We start from the raw sequence: 15,207 nt of genomic DNA on the forward strand, positions 1-15,207 counted from the left end.
CTCCTCTATGCATTCCAGCTTCCATTCCCTTCTCACACTGACACCCAACGCTGTACTTTTATGTAAGAATTAAGTTTAACCCAAAATAGCACGTGGCCCAAATATAAAGATAGGCATTAGTATTTTCTTAATTAAAAGTATAATTTTCTAGCCCAAGAAAAGGAGAGTATAAACCCACTCTACCTGCTTTAACTGACTTATTTAAGGCGCTGTGTGCTGCCGGCTGGTAATTCTTAGGTGGTGTGGCTTGCTGGAGGTACATGGAGTATATGGAACTTGAATTCACTGTCTGGGGTCCTTTCCTGGGAGACTGTGGCCTTGATCCTTTATCGGCCAGGAAGGGCCTAATGGCCACTGTCAGTGGGAGTTCAGGCTTGCTGTCCCCAGCTGGAAATGCAGGTGGTCCCGCTGGCGGGTACGTGGGACTTGGCGGTACAGAAATCCTCTGCTGAATCTGCTGTGAAGAGCCTGGCTGGGGGGCGCTGCCTGTGGGGGGCAGCAGGGTGGGCCTCTGTCGACTTGGCAGGCCTGCATTGGGCCTGGGCAGGCTGCCTTCCTTCCTCCTTTCCAGGGAGCTTGTCGACCCAGGACCCAGAGGTGTGGGACTTGGGTATGTCCCATAGCTTGGAGGCAGCTGCTTGCCTACACCCGGGATGGGAGGTGGCACTTTACCCATCTCGGTGCCCTAAGTTTAGGTGTTAAGAAGAAAAACAAAGTCACCCTTTGAGCAGTTAAGCATATTTCCACCCACATTCCCGAAATAATACACAGTAGGATTTGTAATCCGTCAAATTGGCTGGGACCAGGGCATGGGGCACACTGTTGGGCTCATTGCCTGTCTGCAAAAGTTCTGACCGAAAGGTGTGTGTACTCGTGGGCTGCTCAGGCTCTTGGCGCCCAGTAACCCTCTCAGGACTTCGGGTGTTGTCTGGACAATAACAGGATTAACTTGCCTCCTGACAAGTCATACCCTTTAGATTAGTACTAAGGCAGAAGAGAGCCCTGTTGAAGAGCTTGCTTGTGTTTTGTGATAAAGACACAGGCCTACCGGCTTCTCCGCAGCTCCCAGTGCTGAGAAAGGCACAGGCTGGCTGGAGACGGTGCCCTGCTTGACAGACCCCTCCACGCTCGGATCCTTCCAGTCTGCACCAGCCACCTGCACTGGTTTCACTGAAGAGCTAGAATTCTGTTTTAATGTTGGCCAGTTTCCATCATTAGCTTGAAAAGAACACAGAACTTAAGTAAAACTTTTCTTGATGTTAGTTGAACCAACCTAAGAATAACACCCTGCCAGAAACAAAAACAGCACTGGGGTATCCCATTCTGATGCAGATCCATTAACCGAGTAGTCGACCACCAGCCACATGCACAACTGCTGATCTCCTCCAGCGCCCACAGACCCGCGCACAAGACCAAGGGACGGGCTCTGCTGGCGCTAACTGCCAATGCCCAAATCGCCTCAAGTGTTACCAGAGACTCACGCCAAACCAAGGTTCCACTGGTGCGGGCCTGGGGCTGCGCCCTATTTCAACACAGGTCAAATCCATTACATTAGCACCACCAAATAAAACAAGCACTGGCCCTTACTTTTGAAACATTGTTTATAAATACAATTACATAGAGCAATAGAAAAGATTGATCTTTTGACTTCATAACAGGTTTGACCTGTAGCACTTTCATTACTGAGATAAAAAGTTCTGTCCTCTAAGGTCACTTATGATCACAGGAGTCCCACGCAAGTCCCCACTGATGTGCGTAGCAGGAGGAGCAGGCTATCATTCTGTTGCAGTGATTAGAAAGCCAGTCATCAACCCCAAGTTTTTAGGAAAGCCACTGAAATGATACGTTCTTTATGGAGTATTTTCCAAACTGAAAAAGGGTGCGGAAGTGTCCCCTGGTAACACAGGACCCCTCACAGTGGCCTAAAGTCCATTACAACACAGGTTCCTGGGTTTCCTTTCACAGGAACAGGAGCTGAACTGAACTAAAGTGTTCAACACTTCCAGCGCCACCAGCAATATGGGACAGACAGAAATCAGAGGGACTGTTTTGGGCCCTCCTGGCAGGAACAGCACATCCCCTTCCCTTATCCCATCTGCCAGCACAGGCAACTAAGCAGCAGCAGGAAAATGATTGGTCCTCACAACAACGCTTGAGCCAGAACTCTCGACTCACAGAACATGACAAGGAAGCTTCCCAACTGCACTCTGAGCGCCTGGGCAACACAGGGGCCCACCAGCCGCAGCCTCTCACGGCTGGCTCCTAAGCCAAACCGACCCGATGCAGCAGCACTGCAACCCCAGCTGCATACACTGCTGGGCTGCTAAAGTATGACGCTGCTAAACATCACTGCTGGCTCCAGGCAGCAGCTTCTGCGACAGCTCTAGTCAACCCGCGTGGGTCCTGGCGAGGCATTCCAAGGCCCCTGGACCAACTGCCATCTTGCTCCGCGTGGCCTGGAGGACATGTGGCCAGAAATCTGCAGGCTCCCCAAAAACAGGCCTGTGCTCTCAGGGTCACAGGGAATGTGGCTGTCCAGCTGCTTCAGAAACCACCCAGCAACAGGAAGTTTTATGGAAATCAGTCATAGTGGGGACCAGAAAGCAATTTTCTCCTTTCTTCAAAACAAGGCAAGAGGTATAGAAGGAAAATCACTTATTTTCATTGTAGAGGAACAATTATCTTTTAGTATGATTATAAAACTAAAAGCCTCATAATAAACTCAGAAAATTATCTTAATTTTGTAAAAACAAACAAAAAACCCTCCAAAACAAAACCCATGCTATGCCAGCATCTGTCCCTCGGTGTCACACTCTTTCTGAGGATGGGAGGGTGCATGTGGCCCCACCCAAACTCCGTACCTGTCTGTTGAAGAAAGGGACAAATTGTGTTTGTGTGGCATCTTTTTCAAGTCTAGATGTGATGAGCAGACCTTTGTCAGTTTGGAAAAACAAGTGACAGTTGATTTTGTACATATTAAAGAGGACATAGCTTCCCACTAAGCTTGTCAGCCAACATACGGTTTACAAATGGGCTTGCAGAGGGCCGTGAGGAGCCATAGTTAGGCCCGACGTCGAGGTCTGACACAGTCCATGAGCTGGTCACTCTGGGTTTACTGTGGCCATCTGTGTGACACAGAACCAGGACAGCCAACAGCGAGGGATTAGAGTCCCTGCCAGGAGGTTTCACACCCCAGCTCCACCTCTGTGCTGAGCTTCTGTCCCCACTCTGAAGGCGAGCACAGGTTTCCTGTGTCCATGACTTTAAACCACAGTAGAGACTAGGACCAGGGCTTTGTGAAGGCATCTCCTTCCTGCAACCCCTTGAGGCAGCACAGCAGACACCAACAGGGATGGGGAACAGCAGACATTCTCAGCTTGGGGAGTTTTTCAAAGGAAGTCAGCAGAGAAGTAGCTGGCTGTGCTAATTACCTCCCACTGGAAACAGACAAATATCTACTCCTACCACAGGGTGGTTCAAACTATAAATAACAGCTTAGCAGAGCAAGCTGTAGTTAGGGGTTCATGCCAACCCCATACTTTATGTGGCTGCTGAGACACGGCCATAAGGGATCTGAGTGGGGGCTTGTGGCTCACAAGGGCTGGTGATGGCCTTCTCTTTCGGAGTTCAGAACAAGCCCCAAGCTCCCCAGTGGGGGCAACAGATGTGTCGCTGTCCCTCCTGGGGGCCAGGCAAGAGAAAATGAAGCAAACAAAGATAAGCACAAATCCACCACCAATGCTGAAAAGGGGGCTCGAAACGCAGGCCTGATGGCCAGAGAGTTAACAGTACTGTTTTCATAAATGAAGGCGTGTTTCAATACATCAGGACAGGGATTCCTGTGTGTTACAGGGAAATGTGTCAACCCCAGTCATAAAGTCTTATTGCAAGGAAGTCCCAACACTTTCAATGCATTGGTTGAGAAACAGACTCTCCACAAACAGCTTGCCCTCTGCTTGGGAGGGACGCCACCCGTGGACTACACTGGAGCACGCAGCTGGAGGCCCAAGTCCATCACACAGCACCATTGTGAGGTCAAGACCAAAGCAACGATGTGTGGATTTTGATCAATGAGGACAGAACTCTGTTTGTAGGGGCAGCCCCTCTACCTGGCTGGCTGCAGTTGAGTTGTGGTGAGGCATCCATGCCAGCCCTCAGTGTCCTCAGGGTAACTAAACCTGCAGTAGCAGAGGACACTTGTGGGTCAGCTTTTTTTTTTTTGAGATGACGTTTCACTCTTGTTGCCCAGGCTGGAGCACAGTGGCACGATCTTGGCTCACTGAAAGCTCTGCCTCCTGGGTTCAAGTGATTCTCCTTTCTCAGCCTCCCAAGTAGCTGGGATTACAGGCGCACGCCACCACACCCGGCTATTTTTGTATTTTTAGTAGAGACGGGGTTTCACCATGTTGGCCAGACTGGTCTTGACCTCCTGACCTCAGGTGATCCACCTGCCTCAGCCTCCCAAAGTGCTGGGATTACAGATGTGAGCCACCGTGCCCAGCCCATGGATCAGAGTTTTAATTAATCATTTGTGTTTTGAAAAACCACACAACAGAGACCTCTGGTTCAGTAAAAATAACTTGTTTTCTTTTTAGGGTTGTTACCACGGGGGAACACAGCTCCCCACGTGCCTCGGGGAGACTGAGCCTGGAGTCTGATGATGTGTGGGTCAGAGCCTCAGGAGTCTGCCACGCCCCCTACCCCTCTACTGCAAGACCCATTCCCTGCTCACAAACTCTCCCCTACAAAGAGGGCCAGGACCACTCACCGGATTTGGATCTTCCATGAGCAGCATTTGAGGCAATACTCAGAGATTGGGGCTTTACGGGGTCCCCTAGGACAGGAAAGCTTCCGGCACTGGGAACCTGGATATAAGGCCCCACAGCAGCGACCCTGCCGGATGTGCTCAGAGGTGACTGTGGTGATGACGTGCCATTCACACGGTTCAGCTACAAATTGGGAAGAAATGAGAGTCAAGAGTCCCCTAAATTAAAAGAAATCCTAAGCCTAGTGCAAGAGACTGCCAGCTCGGACAGAAACCACTCACTCAGTGGTTTGTTTTTAGGAAGCGTGTCATCTGGGAAGATCAGCATCTAGAAGGGGAGACTGCGGAGAAGGAACTGTAGCTTCCTATGAGCAATTCTCTGACAACACCCACCTATCCAGCGCCATACACATGAGGAGCTGACACGAGGGCAGAGCAACTTCCCCGTGATCCACATGTAGCTTCCCTCTTAGGATACTCTTCCTCCCTTAGGTGGGCACAGAGACATCGGTCAAATCCTGGGCCTGGGCCTGGCTTCAAATTCCCTCTTCTGTCACTTACTCACTGTGCTGCTTTGGGCAGGTGACTTGGCCTCTGTGCTCACACCTGTAAAGTCAGGATAAGGGCTGTAGTTGGTACTGTCCAAGCCACATGGGGCACAGTGAGCAGAGAAGACTCTGACCCCGAGCAATGAGCCCAGTTCCCTGAAGGCAGCGCTGCCTTTCTCAGCCAGGACACAGAGCCGCAGACAGAGGACACTGTCCACATAACACTGCTCAGGAACAAAGGGGCCTGGAATCGGGATTCTAGAGAACTACTGACTCCTCGAGATGTCAATATAGGCTCTAAATGGGATGCATAACCCATCTGATTGTCTGTAAGGTTCTATACGCGTGAGCATAGATCATTTCATGGGTCATCTTTGGGTGAGGGGTCGTGGCTTTCACAACTGCTCAAAGGTACCTAGGACCTCTGGGTGGAGACGCATCTCTGCAAAAATAAAAAATACTGACCGCTTCAAGGCGATCCCTTGAAGTGTAGGTGGAATGAATCTAGCTGTTTGTGATGGTTAACTTGATACATCACCTTGGCTAGTAACCAGTTATTTGGCCAAACACCAGACTACATGTTATGGAAAAGGTATTTTCTAGATGAGATTCTTTTTTTTTTTTTTTTAATTTCCATAGGTTATTGGGAAACAGGTGGTGTTTGGTTACATAAGTTACTTAGTGGTGATTTGTGAGATTTGGTGCACTCAAGCACTGGTACACTGCACACAATTTGTAGTCTTTTATCCCTCACCCCCTTCCCACCCTTTCCCCCTGAGTCCCCAAAGTCCACTGTGTCATTCTTATGCCTTTGCATCCTCATAGCTTAGCTCCCACTTATGAGTGAGAACATACGATGTTTGGTTTTCCATTCCTGAGTTACTTCACTTAGAATAATAGTCTCCAATCTGGATGAGATTAACTTTTAAACTGGTAGATTTGAGTAAAGCAGATGACCCTCTAGAAGGTGGGTGGGCCCCATCCAATCAGTGGAATGCCTTAAGAGAAACAGAGAGATGCCCTGAGAAAGCACGATCCTGCCTAGAGTCGGCCTTCGGACTCCAGCTGCAACATCTCTCCTGGGCCTCCAGGCTGCTGGCCAGCCTCACAGATTTTGGACTTGCCAATGTCCACAATCATGTGAGTCAATTCCTTAAATCACACACACACACATCCACAATCACATGAGCCAATTCCTTAAGATAAATCTCTCTTCCTTTCTCTACACACACACACACACACACACACACACACACACACACACGCTACTGGTTCTGTTTCTCTGGGGAGCCCTGACTACTATGCCATTACTGAAGAGCATACGTAAGCACAGAGAAAAAGTGCTTGCAGCCTCTCTCTCACATGGCCTCTTCTTGTTAATCTTGAGAAAAAGGAAAACCAACATCTGAAATCATACAGTTGTACAAATTACTGACCTTTAAACTCACTGTTTTGTTTTTTTAAAAGAAGGGCAGATTTGTAAATAAACTGTGACACCCACAGAACTGGAAGCTCCCTTCTTTGTCTACTACCCTCTAAACCCACTCCCCCTAGGCAAAGTCCCTCAAGCCCATGCTGCCTCCTCAGAGCATCTTTCAGAGAAGCAGAGACTAACAAGAGGACACTCTTCTGTCACCAAACTATACGCAGAAGGGAGATGTGGGAAGGACGTCCTTGCTGGTGGGTCAGGAGAGTGAGTGTGCCATTCTCCTACCACGAGGGCAGAGTGTACTCAGCTCTGCATTCAGGCACTGCTCCCTTAATAACTGAGTGCCACAGGTGCGAGAAAAGTCAAGTGCCACATCCGGCCAAAGACACAGAGTGCAGGCGCCCCTCCTCCATGCAGGTGGCTCAGTGATACATGTGCTCACCAATGCACTGTGAGTGGCAGCAAGACTCAGGACTCCCTGCCTGACTACAGAAGGTGGTAAAGGGGTTACAGGCTCTGGTTATAGCTTTCAGATGGTACAACCAGAATGAGGTAATGACCTGGAAAGACACCCGTGTTGCAGTTAAAAAAAAGACTAGGTGAGACAGTGAGACTAGTGTAATTCCTGCAATCCCATTTTCAGTTAAAGTTCTGTACCTTTGTGTCTTTTTTTTTTTTTTGAGATGGAGTCTCACTCTGTTGCCCAGGCTGGAGTGCATTGGCGCGATCTTGGCTCACTGCAAGCTCCACCCCCCGGATTCACACCATTCTCCCGCCTCAGCCTCCCGAGTAGCTGGGACTATAGGTGCCCGCCATCGCGCCTGGCTAATTTTTTTGTATTTTGTTTTAGTAGAGACAGGGTTTCACTGTTAGCCAGGATGGTCTCGATCTCCTGACCTTGTGATCTGCCTGCCTCGGCCTCCCAAAGTGCTGGGATTAACAGGCTTGAGCCACTGCGCCTGGCCACCTTTGTGTCTTTATTAAGGAAAAGACTGGAACCATTAGCAACTACCACCTCTAGAGAACAGGTGGAAAGGACTTTCACATTTTCCCTTAAATATTTCTGTGTTTATCTTAAGAGATTTATCTTAAGGATTTGACTCATGTGATTGTGGACGCCGGCAAGTCCACAATCTTTGATACTGAATTTCAAAGGTTAATAAATACTCATTTTTTCAATGAGCATTTATTCAATGAGTATTTTATTGTATTATTTTTTCAATGAGTATTTATTCAATGGGTATTTTATTGTATTACCTTTTCAATGAGTATTTACTACCTTTGAAATTCAGTATCAAATAAGGATTTTTTAGAAGTACAACCCCTTATGTAGCATTTTGGTCAAGAGTTTACAAAATCCTTCCACATGGCTTATTTATAAGAATCTTTACAACAACTCATGGGGCAGGTAGGACAAATCACTTTACAGCAAGAACATGAGGCTATGCAAGTCAAGGAATTTGCTCAAACTGGCACAGCTTAAAACGGCAGAGTGCAGACCATGACAGATGCTGTGACTCCAGAGCCAACAACAGCCCCCAGTGAAGAGGAGACAGCAGAAGCACATGGGGAGGAAGGAAGGCCAGGACATGGAGAGCAAGGGTGCCGGCTGGGGATGGTTTTGCCTCCACACACTAGGAAACAAATGAGTTGTTGGGAGAAGGAACTTTGTTCTGTCATTTTTGATGGTTTATGGCCTATTTATGTTTGATCAGCTACAGCGGATAGGGGGAGCATAATGCTACTTACAGAAGATGAGCAATGCTTGGATAAACTATCTTTAGTATTTTATCTCACACAAACTTTTTCACATGCCTGAATTTTTTTCCCATAGAGACGTTCACGCAGTTCACTGATCCGCTTGTCCATCATGGCCACCTCCATGTTGCGCTTATTTAAGAGTTCCTTCTGCTGCTGAAGTTTTGAATTTTGTTCCTGGTTAAGCTGGTTACGAATCTACAAACCACAAAATATAACTTTTATGATTTGCGTTAATTAAAAGTCAAATTCTCATTGCCAGGGAGATTAAAAAAGAAAAAGTAGCATTAAGTTCTGATGTATATTTACATGCATGCACTGCCATCTTGTGTGAAATATTTCACAGGTATAGCAGAGACGAAGCCAGGACAGAGTTCTCATGGAACAAAGAAAGAGCAAACATCTGTAATGCATCTTCTTCAAAGCACACGAAATGACTAGTGCCAATGATGATTACAAGAGACTGAGTGCGGTATTTGGGACTCTCAGAAACTAAAGGAAAATCTGCCGCACTCCATGGAGCTGCTTCAGGCCTGAGCCCACCACTTGATGCACCTTACTGTGGAGGCAGCAGGAAATTCAAAAAGGACCAAAAAGGATGGCCTGAATCACCAAGTGAAGCACCTTTACGTCATTTTAGTGGCTTGCAACCAGCGTTTTTAAGAAATGAACTAGGATAGAACAGAAAATATCAGAGTGTACTTCCCATAGTAAGAGCTGTCTTAAACTTTCAGATGCCCACAGCACTAGTGCATACACACTTCCATGTGTATACTCAACAGGACATAAAATGTACTTTTAAAAACTGGACTGCAGGCCGGGTGTGGTGGCTCACACCTGTAATCCCAGCACTTTGGGAGGCCGAGGCAGGTGGATCACCTGAGGTCAAGAGTTCAAGATCAGCCTGGCCAACATGGTAAAACCCCGTCTCTCCTAAAAATACAAAAATTAGCCAGGTGTGGTGGCATGCGCCTATAATCCCAGCTACTCAGGAGGCTGAGGCAAGTGAACTGCTTGAAACCAGGAGGTGGTGGCTGCAGTGAGCTGAGATTGCCCCACTGCACTACAGCCTGGGCAACAGAGCCAGACTCTGTCTTAAAACAAAACAAAACAACACAACAATAAAAACTGGGTTGCAGGCTGGGCGCGGTGGCTCACGCCTGTAATCCCAGCACTTTGGGAGGCCAAGGTGGGCAGATCATGAGCTCAAGAGTTTGAGACCAGCCTGGCCAACATGGTGAAACTCCGTCTCTAATAAAAATACAAAAATTAGCCAGGAGTGGTGGTAGGTGCCTGTAATCCCAGCTACTGCGGAGGCTGAGGCAGGAGAATCCCTTGAACCCAGGAGGCAGAGGTTGCAGTGAGCCAAGATCGTGGCACTGCACTCCAGCCTCGGACTCCATCTCAAAAACAAACAAACAAACAAACAAAAAACACACTGGATTGCAGTCCAAAAAGCTGGAAATAAATGACATCCTTGTATCACACTCATCACATTTCATCAAAAAATCCTTAAAACCTTGCTTAAAATGTAAAAGAAGTCATGAAACCTTATAATACTGTAGTACTTCTATGCATGTATGTTAAAGAACAGCAACCACAAGTGATTTTACTCTATATAGTTAAGTACCCTCATTGCATAAAATGATATAATGCTTTTCCTAGCAAGTGCTAATAAAGCAGCAAGACCTATTTCTGGCTTGAAAAATCACCTGCTGAATGACAACTTCTGAGACATGAAAATATTGAGGATTGTTAAGGACTGAATATGTCCCCCAAAATCTCTATGTTGAAGCTCTAACCCCAATGTAATGGTGTCTGGAGGTAGATTCTTTAGGAGGTAATTAGGTTTAGGCAAGGTCATGAGGGTAGGGCCCCCCATAATGAAGTTAATGGAGACAGACTAAAACTCTCTCTTCACTACGTGGGGACACAGTGAGAAGAAGGCTCTCTGCAAGCCAGGGAGTGAACACTCAACAGGAACTGAATTTGCAGGCACCTTGATCTTGGACTTCCAGCCTCCAGAATGGTGGAAAATAAATGTCTATAGTTTAAGCCATCCAGCCTATGATATTTTGTTATAGCAGTCTGAGCTAAGACAAGGATTTAACAATAGGCACCTAGCTCATCAAAAGAGTTTACACAAAGGCCTTAAAATATCACCTAAGTTTAATTATTTACTGGATTATTATTAAATTATTTTGTGCTGAAAACATCCTAAGTGAAAGAAGCCGGTCACAAAGGATGCATAACCGTGTGTTTTGGTTAATATCCCTTAACCAAAATGCTGGGGACCCAGAAGCATTTCAGACGTTGGATTCAGATTTTTAAATATTTACGTTATATTTACCTGTTTAGCATCCTTCCTAATTTGGAAATCTGAAATCCAAAATCCAAAATGCTCCAATGAGCGTGCATTTCCTTTGCATGCCACAGTGGAGCTCAGAAAGTTTCAGATTTGAAGCATTTTAGATTATCGGATTAAGGATGCTCAACCTGTATTGCATGATTCTATTCATATGAAATGTCCAGAATAGCCAAATCCACAGAGACAGAAAGTAGATTTGTGGCTGCCAGGCTCTGGAGGGTATGGAGGTTGTGGGGTGATGGCTAAGAGGTACGGGCCTTCTTTTTGGGTGATAAAAATGTTCTAAAATTAATTGTGGTGGTGGACATAACTGATAAGTCTGTGAAGGTACTGCAGCCACCGAATTGTATCCTTGAAATGGATGAATTGTATGCTGTGTGAATTATATCCCTTTTTTTTTGTTTGTTTTAAGACAGTCTCACTCTGTCACCCAGGCTTGAGTGCAGTGGTGCAATCTTGGCTCATTGCAGCCTCTGCCTTCTGGATTCAAGCGATTCTTCTGCCTGGAGGCTGGGACTACAGGTACACGCCGCCACACCCAGCTAATTTTTGTATTTTTAGTGGAGATGGGGTTTCACCGTATTGGCCAGGCTGGTCTTGAACTCCTGACCTTGTGATCTGCCTGCCTCGGCTTCCCAAAGTGCTGGGATTACAGGTGTGAGCCACCACACCCAGCCTATCCCAAGTCATTTTAAAAATTATTTTGTACTGAATATATCTTGTGCCTACTATTAAATTAGAATCTACTAATTTGTTTCCACTTCCTAAGGTTTCCAACCCATGCTAACGAAAGATAGAAAGATGAGAATGTTTTAATACAACCATTGCCAGACCCAGGAGTTACCTGTAGTTCTTGGTACAGTCTTTTTAGCTCCACCGCTGCTGGTCCAGTCAATTTGCCATTATAAGACTGGAACCCATTCAGTTTTCCTTTCTTTAAATCTTCCAGCTGCTGACTAAGCTGATCAACTCTTAAAATTGCAGTCTGCACTTCCTGCTTCTTTTCCTGGAACATGGCACTGAACCTTTCTATTTCAGCAGCTATAATTGCCCACACACACAAAAAAGAATAAAACATTTAGTTGATCCCTTTTTTTTTTCATTTCTATACACTGAACTTAATTCTAGTATCATTTAGTGCCAGACCTTAGAGAAAGTTGTGATATGCAGAATCCAAAACACATTTCAAAAAGCCTTTGGGACAACTGTATCTGATTACTCATAAAGCAAATAATTATATTTGCATTAATTCCTGACTATTCTTTAGGGTAATCAGTCCATAAGCTAGTTTGTTCAAGTGACTTAGAAATCTCTGAGACCAAAGGTTTCGTGAAGGCAGGGCCATCCAAGCCTGTCTCGTGCATCACTGTGACTTACAAGTAGGCATAGATTGAACCAATGAATAAAATAAGAGTTCATGCAGAAAAAAAGTGAGCATCAGCATAACTTATCTTAATGCATGGATACAAGTTAAGTTATTCAAGAAAAACAGACCCTCTGAATGAGTAAGTCTCGGAGTGCCCCACCCTAATCCGAAGGGCCACTGGTACCAATGTAACGAGAGGGTCTTTCTACTGCATCTAAGGGTCGCAAGGTACCTTTTTATTTTTTTGAGACAGGGTCTCACTGTCATTCAGGCTGGGGAGCACTGGCCTGATCATGGCTTACTGCAGCCTTGACCTCCCAGGTTCAAGCAATCCTCCCACCTCAGCCTCTCAAGTAGCTGGGACTACACAATTCTAAGATCCCTTAACCTAACCAACCCATCCTTTTAGATGCAAATAACAGAGCAAAACTTTAGCACACTTGCTATTTAGTCCTGTGAATTTGTGACTGAATTGTCAGGCAGTTAGACTGTGTTTCACTGGATCTGGGCCTGGTGAGAGTGGTGGCGAGGGGGTGTTGCAGGCACGTACACAGATTGCCGTTCATGATTTTGCTGTAGTCAACTTGTCCTCTCATGGCACGAATTTTCTTCAGCTTGTTCTCCTGGGCTTCAACTCGTTCTTTCAATTTCTGAAGCTTTTCATTTTCAGAAATAGACTGCTGCTGACGGCGCTCCTGTTGCTTTAGAAAATGTAAACGCTGTTCCTAAAAAAGAAAGAAAAATGTAACTTTGAAAATTGAAGGCCGGGCACAGTGGCTCACACCTGTAATCCCAGCACTTTGAGAGGCTGAGGTGGGTGGATCACCTGAGGTCAGGAGCTCGAGACCAGCCTGGCCAGCATGGTGAAACCCTGTCTCTACTAAAAATGCAAAAAGTAACTGGGCGTTGTGGTGGGCGCCTGTAGTCCCAGCTACTTGGGAGGCTGAGGCAGGAGAATCACTTGAAACTGGGAGATGGAGGTTGCAGTCAGCTGAGATCGTGCCACTGCACTCCAGCCTGGGTGCCAGCGCGAAACTCTGTCTCAAAAAAAAAGAAAAAAGAAAACAAACTTATGATTACTTTTATACACTCAAAAAGAAAAATGTGACAGTATTCTACAGTATCACTCATCTTAATGAATACTAAAACACTAGAGGAATCTTATATCGGACCATATAAAACTAAAATTATTGGGCATACCTAAGAATGAAATAGTAAGAGCTGGGGGATTTTTAAGAGAGAGGGTTTTTTCTGTTTTTTTGAGAAGTAGTCTTGCTCTGTTGCCCAGGCTGGAGTGTAGTGGCAGAATCTCGGCTCACTGTAAGCTCCACCTCCCAGGTTCACACCATTCTCCTGCCTCAGCCTCCTAAGTAGCTGGGACTACAGGCGTCCACCACCACACCCGGATAATTTTTTTGTATTTTTTTAGTAGAGATGGGGTTTCACCGTGTCAGCCAGGATGGTCTCGATCTCCTGACCTTGTGATCCGCCCGCCTCGGCTTCCCAAAGTGCTGGGATTACAGGTGTGAGCCACCGCGCCCGGTGAGAGAGGGTTTTCTTATGCACACTGATCTATACCAGTTAAAATAAGCGCTTCTGCAGAAAACCTCCCAGCAGCAGAACATGCACTAACTAATGCAATCTCCTCTTCACTCTATCACATCTGTGAAGTCCCAGTGAGCCTTACTTTCCTGCTGCAAGTAATAAATTTCATGCTGCTACAAAGTGGCTTACAAGAATCTAATTCATTTCCTTTTTTTTTTTTTTTTTGAGACGGAGTCTTGCTCTGCCACCCAGGCTGGAGTGCAGTGGCCGGATCTCAGCTCACTGCAAGCTCCGCCTCCCGGGTTTACGCCATTCTCCTGCCTCAGCCTCCGGAGTAGCTGGGACTACAGGCGACCGCCTCGTCGTCCGGCTAGTTTTTTGTATTTTTAAGTAGAGACAGGGTTTCACTGTATTAGCCAGGATGGTCTCGATCTCCTGACCTCATGATCCGCCCGTCTTGGCCTCCCAAAGTGCTGGGATTACAGGCTTGAGCCACCGCGCCCGGCCTAATTCATTTCCTAAAGGAAATGAACATTGACCAGCAGAGGATTTTACACTGAAAAGAGATAAGGTGATCAGTAAGGAGATAAATCTTCAATTTGTTACGATACTGAACAATCAAGGAAGTGTCTGCTTTCTCCAGGATTAATTTCTTCAATAATAAAACATGTTAGAGTCAAACAATACCAGAACAATCTAAAAACAATATATGCAATACTCTTCAATAGGGTTTCCCCTATTAATGTGAAAACATACCTTAAAGAGTCAACATTAAATAGTCATGATCCCATATTTATGCATAAAATATACCTAAATAAGGAGAAGTTTGAGGTGTGATTACGAAGGCAGTACATACTACACTCTAAGGTAAAGCAATATGTGCTTAAATATTTAAGATGCAGCATTAACTTGTGATTTACATTGCTGAAAATATCTACAACTATTTTTAACAGCAATACTCTTGGATCAGTATTTGGAAAAAAATAAAAAGCAGAATTAGAAAATTTTTACACTGACATAATACTATGTATATTTTATCTTAGAACTCTTATTAATGGGACACTTTCCAATTGAACTTTTAATCATGTTTATTCTCATAAATCCAATAAACGTTGAGACAACTTTTTAAAACAAGTCCAACCCAAATTATTATTTACATAAAAGTGGATAGTACAATGAAGTATAGTCACTCAATACATTTTTTAAAAATTCAGATTGAGGCCGGGCGCGGTGGCTCAAGCCTGTAATCCCAGCACTTTGGGAGGCCGAGACGGGCGAATCACGAGGTCAGGAGATCGAGACCATCCTGGCTAACACGGTGAAACCCCATCTCTACTAAAAATACAAAAACTAGCTGGGCGAGGTGGCGGGCACCTGTAGTCCCAGCTACTCGGGAGGCTGAGGCAGGAGAATGGCGTAAACCCGGGA

At 45.8% G+C, this 15,207-nt stretch overlaps 1 protein-coding gene across 1 annotated transcript in view; it reads right to left on the minus strand.

Annotated features, from left to right (window-relative positions):
- Positions 1-15,207, minus strand: part of PPP1R13B (protein phosphatase 1 regulatory subunit 13B) — a 125,004-nt gene that overhangs the window by 7,856 nt on the left and 101,941 nt on the right. The window contains exons 6-11 of the mRNA XM_030929865.1: positions 12,785-12,959; positions 11,713-11,909; positions 8,558-8,698; positions 4,769-4,949; positions 1,049-1,218; positions 184-685 (exon numbers count right to left, since the gene is read on the minus strand). Coding sequence (XP_030785725.1) covers positions 184-685; positions 1,049-1,218; positions 4,769-4,949; positions 8,558-8,698; positions 11,713-11,909; positions 12,785-12,959 — 1,366 coding nt within the window. The remainder of the gene's footprint in view (positions 1-183; positions 686-1,048; positions 1,219-4,768; positions 4,950-8,557; positions 8,699-11,712; positions 11,910-12,784; positions 12,960-15,207) is intronic.

The sequence above is a fragment of the Rhinopithecus roxellana genome, chromosome 5 (assembly GCF_007565055.1).
Source record: "Rhinopithecus roxellana isolate Shanxi Qingling chromosome 5, ASM756505v1, whole genome shotgun sequence".
Taxonomy (NCBI): domain Eukaryota; kingdom Metazoa; phylum Chordata; class Mammalia; order Primates; family Cercopithecidae; genus Rhinopithecus; species Rhinopithecus roxellana.